At 45.0% G+C, this 9,653-nt stretch overlaps 1 protein-coding gene across 1 annotated transcript in view; it reads left to right on the plus strand.

Annotated features, from left to right (window-relative positions):
- Positions 1 to 8,378, plus strand: part of TIMP2 (TIMP metallopeptidase inhibitor 2) — a 33,702-nt gene extending 25,324 nt beyond the window's left edge. Inside the window, exons 4-5 of the mRNA XM_044296655.1 lie at positions 18 to 142; positions 4,637 to 8,378. Of these exons, the coding sequence (XP_044152590.1) occupies positions 18 to 142; positions 4,637 to 4,834 (323 nt within the window). The 3' untranslated portion in view covers positions 4,835 to 8,378. The remainder of the gene's footprint in view (positions 1 to 17; positions 143 to 4,636) is intronic.
- The last annotated feature ends 1,275 nt before the right edge of the window (positions 8,379 to 9,653 follow it).

Genomic DNA, 9,653 nt, shown 5'->3' on the forward strand with positions numbered 1-9,653 from the left:
CATTTCCTCTTTTCCAGGTAAAGCAGAGGGTAATGGAAAAATGCATATCACATTGTGTGACTTCATTGTGCCATGGGAATCTCTCACCCAAACCCAGAAGAAAAGTCTAAATCAGAGATATGAGATGGGCTGTGAGTGTAAGGTAAGTCCTTGTTGTGTCACCCAAGGTATGAAGGCAGCTGTCATTTTGTAATGAATTATTTTTTTTTCCTTTATTGCTCCTATCTTCCATTCTGGGCTGTGGTCACATGACCAAGTCCATGCAGCTCTCTCCTATTTCCTGTGATGTTATGTCCATGGGCGGGGCAGTGAAAAGGGAGTGTCAATGTAACTAGGGAGAGTGGGAGGAGCTATAAACCAGCTGGGTGTGGTTAAGGGCGGTGCCAGAGATAGGAGAAGAGCGTCATCAGATTGGTTGGATTCAGGAATAGGAAATGCTACATAAAGGATGGAAACAAAACTAGAGGGATTGGATTACATTGGGGAAAAGGGGTCAGAAGAGTCCAAAATGAAAAAGCATTGAGAAGATGTACATGAGGTAAGCAATGGCATGAGTCTATCTGTTAAAAACCACAGTGATCCTGGAAAACTCCTTTAAAGGGAACCTGTCACCGGGATTTTGTGTATAGAGCTGAGGACATGGGTTGCTAGATGGCCGCTAACACATCCGCAATACCCAGTCCCCATAGCTCTGTGTGCTTTTATGGTGTAAAAAAAACGATTTGATACATATGCAAATTAACCTGAGATGAGTCCTGTCCCTGACTCATCTCACGTACAGGACTCATCTCAGGGTAATTTGCATATGTATCAAATCGTTTTTACACAATAAAAGCACACAGAGCTATGGGGACTGGGTATTGCGGCTGTGCCATCGTGCTGCCCCATAGAAATGAATGGGTCCGCAATTCCATAGAAATGAATGGGTCCGCAATTCCGTTCCGCAAAATGCGGAACGAAATTGCGGACGTGTGAATGGGGCCTCAATCTCCTTTTATTATCCTTGTTAATGCTTTATACTTAATAAACTGTTAAAGCTTTGCCTCTGGGACAAGAGAGTTTTGTTACCGAAGTGCCGGTTTCCATATCCGTGTCTACACGTGCAAATCTACACCTATTTCCCAGAACTAAATAGACCTGTCAATTCTGTGATGCAATGGTATGGAGCATTTCGATCACAGATTTCTGATGTCCTGACTAGGTGTATGGCTTGGTCAGATATAAAAAATGCTTGTCTACTGACTCTTTTAAAGTGGTTGTCCCACAAAAATATTCTACAGTTTTCAAACCAGCACCCGCTTCTGAAAACGTTTGTAATTGCATGCAATTAAAAATTTTGCATAGCCACTGAGTTATTCAGTAAAATGTATCTGTATATCACCACCTGCTGTTTGTTCTTTTCCTTATTTCTTTGTCCTGCTCACTGAGAAGGCCGCACATGCTCAGTTTCATCCTTCAACGGCCTCCTGAGCTATGATAGGGAGAGCATAGGCACGCCTCCTGAGCTGTGATAGGGAGAGCATGGGCACGCCTCCTGAGCTGTGATAGGGAGAGCATGGGCACGCCTCCTGAGCTGTGATAGGGAGAGCATGGGCACGCCTCCTGAGCTGTGATAGGGAGAGCATGGGCACACCTCCTGAGCTGTGATAGGGAGCATGGGCACTACCCATAAGCTGCAGCAGAATAGACACACCCCCTGAGCTGTGATAGGGAGAGCATGGGCACGCCTCCTGAGCTGTGATAGGGAGAGCATGGGCACGCCTCCTGAGCTGTGATAGGGAGAGCATGGGCACACCTCCTGAGCTGTGATAGGGAGAGCATGGGCACGCCTCCTGAGCTGTGATAGGGAGAGCATGGGCACGCCTCCTGAGCTGTGATAGGGAGAGCATGGGCACACCTCCTGAGCTGTGATAGGGAGCATGGGCACTACCCATAAGCTGCAGCAGAATAGACACACCCCCTGAGCTGTCAGGCCAAAGATAATCTAGCAGAGCATGGAATGTGATTATCTCTGGATCCATGTGAGGTACAGGGCTCGTTCTAGCTTTGTTAGAAAGAGACTGCCGTGTACTGTATGATGTCTGATTTTCATGGGATAACCCCTTTAATATAAAAAATAAAGAACCCCCCTTTAAATGTGACAGTCATAGAGAAAACATATACTGTCTGATAGGTAGAGTAGCTGATGACGTGAAGGCAGGTTCCTGGAGGCTTACAGGTTGTGGTTGGAGGTCATTTGTAGCTTCCCCGCTCCTGGGTCTCACAGAGCAAGAACTTTTTATCCCCAATATTGCATCTAGAATACTGAACCCCATATCATTAGGGGTTTCATATATCTAATATCTAAGCTCTAGCGATTAAACACCTGCCACAACCAAAATATACACCCCTGGCCGTTAAAGGGATTGTCTGGGTATAAACATTGATGCCATTGGCATGTGTATGAAAGACTGCGACCCTCAATCAGCCCCTGGTTTTGGATTTCTGCATGCCCGATCCTTTTGTTTTCAGGGACATAAGCCACCAGCAAGAAGCATCTCTCCTGTCCTGTTCACACACGCATGCTCTGCCGAGCCAGTCATACATGTGTATAGGGGATCAGGGAAGAGCTTATCTAATGTGTATGGCCAGTTTTCCTCCCATCACTCTGTTGAGAGGATATGCACATCCGGCATATATGGAGAGGGGAGGGATGCCGGATGTGCATATCCTCTCAACAGAGTGATGGGAGGAAAACTGGCCATACTGTGTTCAGACTGTCTTTGACTATAACACTCCTTGATGATATTTTAAGACTGTGGTTGTGGCCACGGCTTAGAAAAACATTTTACACAGCCTATAAAATCAGTTATGTTAGAGTACACAGGGTGGGAGTCCCATTAAAACCTCTCCGCATGCATGTCTTGAGTAGAGCTGAATGCCGATGAGTCAACGCTGCCCAACAATCTTACAATGCTGCAGAGCGAAGCCATTACTGGGAGGGCCGAATCTCACATTACACACAGAGTTTACAGCAAGCCATTTTACTGTTATTAAAAGCATGTGACAACAGGTCTCGTGGTCAGGCCAGACAAAATTGGAACATTTTGTTCTGAGTTCAAAGAACTAGATCTGGCCAAATCTCTACCTCAGTGGATGAGAACATACATCTAAGCCTTCTTTCACTCTTTTTTATGCCATAAACGATGCCTGGAAAAAAGATTTCCTCTTTGTCTGAAGTTTTCACCTAGGCTTAAGTTGACTTTCGACCAAACACAAATGCTGATCTTCCCTTCCCAACCGAAAAAAATCTGTAAATTGTGCTGAGAAAAACCGTGAAAACGTTTGTAATGAAGGTGACCTGGTGCTCAGCTGATCACCATGAATCCGGCTTCTTTGTTACATTGCAGGGATGGTGTCCGCTCAGGAGCTGTGCCGACATCAGCTCCCAACATCCCAGTAACTGGGATCGGAGGCAACACCGCTCCTGACCGTTCAACCTAGTAGATGTCGTGGTCAGTAGTGACTGCTACTGTTTTAACCTATGGGTGCTTCTCCGGTGCAATCTCAGGGTGCCGGTGGGTTACAGTGGCAGCTAGGGTCCTAACAAAGGCCCCCTTGCCTGCCATTTGTATTTGCCTAATAGATTGCCTGTCTGTATAGCACTGACGGGTAATAATACCTTGCAATACAGTAGTGTTTCAGGGTATTTTATGGGCAGTCCTATAGAGGGACAGAAATTATTTATAGGGGTTGTGTCGAGGTTTTATAATGATGGATGGGAGACAGCAGTTCAGATAAAGGAGCGATGTAGGTAATGAAATGTATGAAAAAATTACATCTTGCAGGACCTTGTACAGAGCGGATCCAGATGACATTGGTAGACCTCTGTATCCCATAGCCACCATCTCGTCACTGGGAGGGTGGAGTCTTGGCTTCGATGGGCAGACAGAGACCTAACAAATTCCTCCAAATCCAGCCAATTCAAGAGTTTATCCCATGATTAATGAAAAAAATGAAAATCATATAGCACATGACAATCTCTTTCTAGCAAAACTAGAACCAGCCCTGTACCTCACATGGATCCAGAGATCTTCACATTCATTGCTCCAATTGCTCTGCTAGATTTATCTGCTGCAGCTGGTGGCAGTTAAAGGATGGAACTGAGCATGTGCGTCCACCTCAGTGAGCAGGGTAGGGAACTTTGAAAAAGAGCAAACAGCAGGTGGCGCTATTCAGATACATTTTATTGGATAGCTCAGCTGCTATACAAAATGTTTAATTTGATGCTGTTATGAAAGTATTCAGATGGTGGTTTGAAAAATGTAGAATACTTTAATCCTTTAGATGACCCTATTGGCCGTAGCATCTAAGAAGTCAAATGACCAGGATCAAAGTTGGCTCTGATCTCGGCCATACCAGACTGTATTTAACAGTCCGCTCTCAATATGCTGAGCGTGCACCGCTACTGCGCCATAAGGGTACAGCATTTTGTTCGAATCTTCCTGCTCATGACCTGACTCTACATCATTGGATGGAAAGGGGTTAAAGAGGCCCTATTGCTGGGCCTGTCCTGATTTGAGTGTTTGAACAGCAGAGAAGGCCTTATGTTGGTATATGTAAGTTCTGATGTCATCTGTCTACTTTGTCTCCTCAGATCTCACGCTGTCCTTCCATTCCCTGTTATGTCTCTTCCCAAGATGAGTGTCTCTGGACAGACTGGATGACCGAGAAGAGCATCAACGGACGGCAGGCGAAACATTACGCCTGCATTAAGCGTAGTGATGGATCCTGCTCCTGGTATCGGGGAACCGCTCCTCCAAAACAGGAGTTCCTCGACATAGAGGACCCCTAAATCTCATTTTGTGCAAGTCCCGCCATTTAGATTTTTTTTGTAATTTTTGTAATTTTTTTTTAGTCCAGGTAAATGTCAGTTCTTGCAAGTCACATGGCTGAACAGAAGAAGCTGGACTGCAAGCTGTCATGGGATGGGGAATTAACCCCTTCATTGCTCAACCCCACAGCACTGAAAGGATTAAATGGATGGGGATGGGATGGACTCTGCTTCCACCCCAGCTCTTAGACTTCCACTCCCCCGTCATACAGTTTGTTGGAGCGCACAAGGCCACATATAGAATCCCTTTATTCTGTGTAGCTGGTCTACAGTCTTTTCCTTGACTTTCCCCAAGTGCCCAATTCCCTTTCCAAAAGAGGATAATCTGCAAAGCGAGGTCCAAGTTCTGTTTGCCCACCCTTCCCCCTCTAGTATTCAGTGTAATGTAAGCAGGGACTGGCTTTCTGTGTCATTCTGAGAATGCTTCCATTATAAATCTCTTCCGTGTTCAGTACCCACTGTTCCTATTTTACCGACTGTCTGGGGGTGTTCTTAAAGGAACACTAATGCTGTTATACGAATGGAGCTGTGTAACTGGATGCGCCATAAATGTCCAGTAGGGTGGGGTCCTATCTGTGACCCGTTCCTGCCTCAAGAATGGGGCCCCGATACCCCCTGCCAGGAATAGAGAGGAGGCCACACATGCATTGAAATAGCCAAATATGCGCGTTCTGCTATTTTCGAAGGACCCGTACACGTGAATCGAGAGAGCCATTCGTGCGTGGCACGTGACAGGGCTCCATTCTTGAGATAGGAGTGGGTCCATATCCGCCGGACATTTTATGGCATAGCCTGTGGAAATGAAATGATCAGTGATGCCCAACCTGCGGCCATCCAGCTGTTGTAAAACTACAACTCCCACCTGCCCTGTTGTAGGCTGATAGCTGAAGGCTGTCTGAGCATGCTGGGAGTTGTAGTTTTGCAACAGCTGGAGGGCCGCAGGTTGGGCATCCCTGGTCTAGATAGAACAACCTCTTTAAAGGGGTTTTCCAGCATCTGGCAAAATTTTCCCATGGGATAAAATAATGAAAGGCTCACCTGGTAGAGCCCCTGTCATTCTAGTGTACCACTAGGGCCAGTAGCACCGAAGCCGTGGCACTGGGACTACAGGGGGATTCACCATCCGATGTATTACATATTTTATTATTTTATGCACTGTCCTACTTTCTGGGCAAATTTTGCCCGATCCTGGAAAACCTGTTTAACAGTTCAAGTCAGGGTTTGCGTAGTTTTCCTGTACATTTAAGGAGGATCTGTCGCCTCTCCTGACACGTCTTTTTTAATGAATACTTGTTTTTTCCACGAACAAACAATACTGGATTTTTATTAGCGATCTGGGTCCACTGTTACTCCTCCTGGAAACGGATGACTTAAGCTACTTTTCACCCTTGCGTTGTTTATTTCGATATCGCTATCCAGCAGGGGATCTAATTACCGGAAATAAACAGATCCGTTTTTGTATCTCAGGATGCATCCTTTCCGTTAGGATGCGGTGGTGTGAAGTAAAAACTGATCCGTCACTAAATACATTAAAAGTGAATGGGTGACGGATCTGGTTTTTTAGGGTCCTAAAAAAAAAAAAAAAAAAAAGGATCCGTCACCATTGACTTACATTTTTCAGTGCCGGATCCGTTTTTATGCTCGGACACAAAACAGCTTGCATCGATTTTGTGTATGGTCACAAAACGTAATGTTGCCAGAACGGAAGACGTCCTGATGCATCCGGAACGGATCTCTTTCCATTCAGAATGCATGAGGGCTAAAAGGAAACAGGGTTTTTTTCCCCCCAGTATTTAGGTCCTCTGCCGGATCTCAATACCGGAAAACAAAAGTGTGAAAGTAGCCTAAATCGACAAGTGGGCATTATTATTTACCTTGTCAATAGGATGTGTTTCTCACACTGTCTGATATGCTGTCATCACGGATTGGACGCTGTGTGCAGGGACACCCCCCCCAATCTGGTAACACCCAATCGTCACTTTATTCCTACATCTCCAGTTGGAATACCAAGGGGACAGCACAAATGCTGCAGGAGTTTTATTTCTCAAGGAATGCAATTACATACAGAAATAGACCTGTCGGGAGAGCAGGCGCAACCTCCGATTTAGGTTTGGAGAGAACAAGGTTTCGCACAAGCTTATTGTATGTTTCGTTGAGAATTTCTTATAATCTGCTTGCCAGAAGAACTGAACGTAATCCTACAATGCAGTGTACTTTTTTTTTTCTAGAATCTGCCATATTACGCTCTACATGGGTTGTAGAAATGACTTTGTAACTAATTGTCTGCCCTCCGTGGACACTGAATCGATTTTAGATTTTTTTCCTTTCTTAAAGGGGTTGTCTCATTGTGGAGATTACTGGCGCTTGGATAGGCCACCAATGTCTGATCCAAGCCAGTGACGGAGTAAGCGTCGATGAGATTGACCTAATGTCTGCTCCGCTTGGCTTTTTTTCAGGCGGTTGCATGGACTGCCATTGTTGTCAAGCAGTGCGGAGCTGACTGGAGGTAAAGCGGTGCCGCAATTTCCTTGCGCCGCTGATACTTCATTCCAGCTATTGGCAGTGGTCACAGCAGATGGATCGCACACTAGTGGGACGACCCCTTTTAACAATTGTTCTGTTTAATGGTTTTTATGGTGACCTACAGTAAAGACCTTCCTATATGTTCACACTTCCTTTTATAACGGCGCATGCTCCAGCATGCTATACGTAAGCATTGGTATTAATGGTGTAAATGTGTTGCATTGTGAGAGCAGCAGCAATCTAAGCCACGTGCACTCTGCATCATAGTATTCATCAATGTAATAACCTAGGACTAAACTGTGCCGAAAACACACCAGAGCAGTAAGCTAGACCAACCTCCATGATATCGTAGCCTCAGAGGACACAGGACACACAGTGCAGCCCACTCTCTATACACTGTACCCACAGCCAACAGTTACCTTGGTCCCACGTGCACAGGATACTCATACCCCTCTTTACCCCCCCCCCCCCCCCCCCCCCGCCCGCCGCAGGGCACACCTTGCGTGTACACAGACCATAGGAGAGAATGTTAAATGTGCCTGATGTACTGTATAGCTTTTGGGAATATTTAATCCCTCATTACTAGAAAACTTTTTATCATATTTATATCATACTATTTGGTATTTCCCTTTTTATTCCCGACATGGCTTTTATGGTCCTTGTGTCAAGCCCAATCCCCTTTGTACAAACAAGTATACTGTAAATCACAGGAATGCTATTTGTAGAGTTCTCGCTTGGTCAGTATAAGACGGAATGTGTATTTTTTTATTTTTTTCTGCTGCAAGTATTAATTTAAAGCTTTTGTTCTCTTTTTGTGTTTTTATTATTATTATTATTTTTTGCTGAAAATAAAGTCTGAGACTTGTGGAGAGAGAGAAGGGGGAAAGTTGCATGTTCTGTGCTTTGCACTTATTCCGATGCTCGATGACAAATTCTGTATGTGAAAGTTTCATCGGTGCCATTAAAAAGAGTATTATCTGCCGCTGGGAGAGGCCTTTGACCTGTTATTGTGTGTTCCTCCCCCTATCACACAGCGCTTCTTCACAGATTTTGTACGTTATGTGGGCTCGGAGAGCTGCACTACTGTTTTTTATATATGTTTTATACTGTTGAAGCTAGTGTTGAGCGAAGCAAGCTTTGGATGTTTCATCCGAAGTTGCTTTGTTCAAAACTTCCGAATAATACTGTACGGAAATCCGACTCCGTACAGTATTGGGCCTCTTGCACACGACTGTATGCCCTCCGAGATATACGGTCATGTAGTGGGCCATATGTCCCGGAGTGCCATTGATAGTGCACACGGGGGGACACGGGAGCACACAGCATCATAGATTACAATGATGCTGTGGACGTCAGGCCACCTGTGGGACTATTGTCCTGCACTCATAAGATCATATGATTGCGGGACAGTAGCCCCACAGGTGGCCCGCAGTCCACAGCATCATTGTAATCTATGTTGCTGTATGATCCCGTGCGCACGATCAATGCCACTCCAGGACATATGGCCTGCTCACAGACAGTATATCTCGGAGGGCATATGGTCGTGTGCAAGAGGCATTAGAATGTGTGGGGTCCGATGAGCCGAAGTTAGTTATTTGCAAAGTCGCGCGTGACTTAGTTGAATAACTTCGGTAGTTGATTTTTAAAGTGGAGAATCACTTATAAAACTTGGAACCGAACTCGACTTCGCGAATAGCTTACTTTGGCTCATCACAACTCATACATTCTAACACTGTAAGCGACTTAAGCTGAAGCATCGGAAATGTGCTTCGCTCAACACTAGTTGTAGCATTTGTTTTTGTTCTCCTGTGCTAAAGAAGGTAAGCTTATTCTAAAATCTAACTCCCCCAAAAGCATATAGCGCCTCCAGGGTCCTATATCAGTAATCCCGTTCTTACTTCTGTCACAAAAATCTGATTCCTTCCAAGTAGTAAACCTTAAAATCAAAGTTCTTGTCCTATTTAAAGAGTATAAATCTCTTCTATTTGGGTGTAGAAGCGTACTGTAAGCATGATGGGCTGATGGCTATACACGCTGGAAAAGTGGAGCTGCAGTGTGCCAAGCACAGTTGCTTTGCAGCTATTAGATGAGTATTACTATTATTAATGCATGGAGATAAGCTGGCCATAGATGGAAGATACTTGTGGGATGACTAATTCTCGTAAAATAAATCACAGCTCTTACAAACTGCAGCAGGTTTTTCTTCTGTGTAAGGCTGGAGTCGCACAGTTTATAGTCACATAAGTGAGTACAAAAA

Source organism: Bufo gargarizans, chromosome 6 (assembly GCF_014858855.1).
Source record: "Bufo gargarizans isolate SCDJY-AF-19 chromosome 6, ASM1485885v1, whole genome shotgun sequence".
Lineage (NCBI taxonomy): Eukaryota > Metazoa > Chordata > Amphibia > Anura > Bufonidae > Bufo > Bufo gargarizans.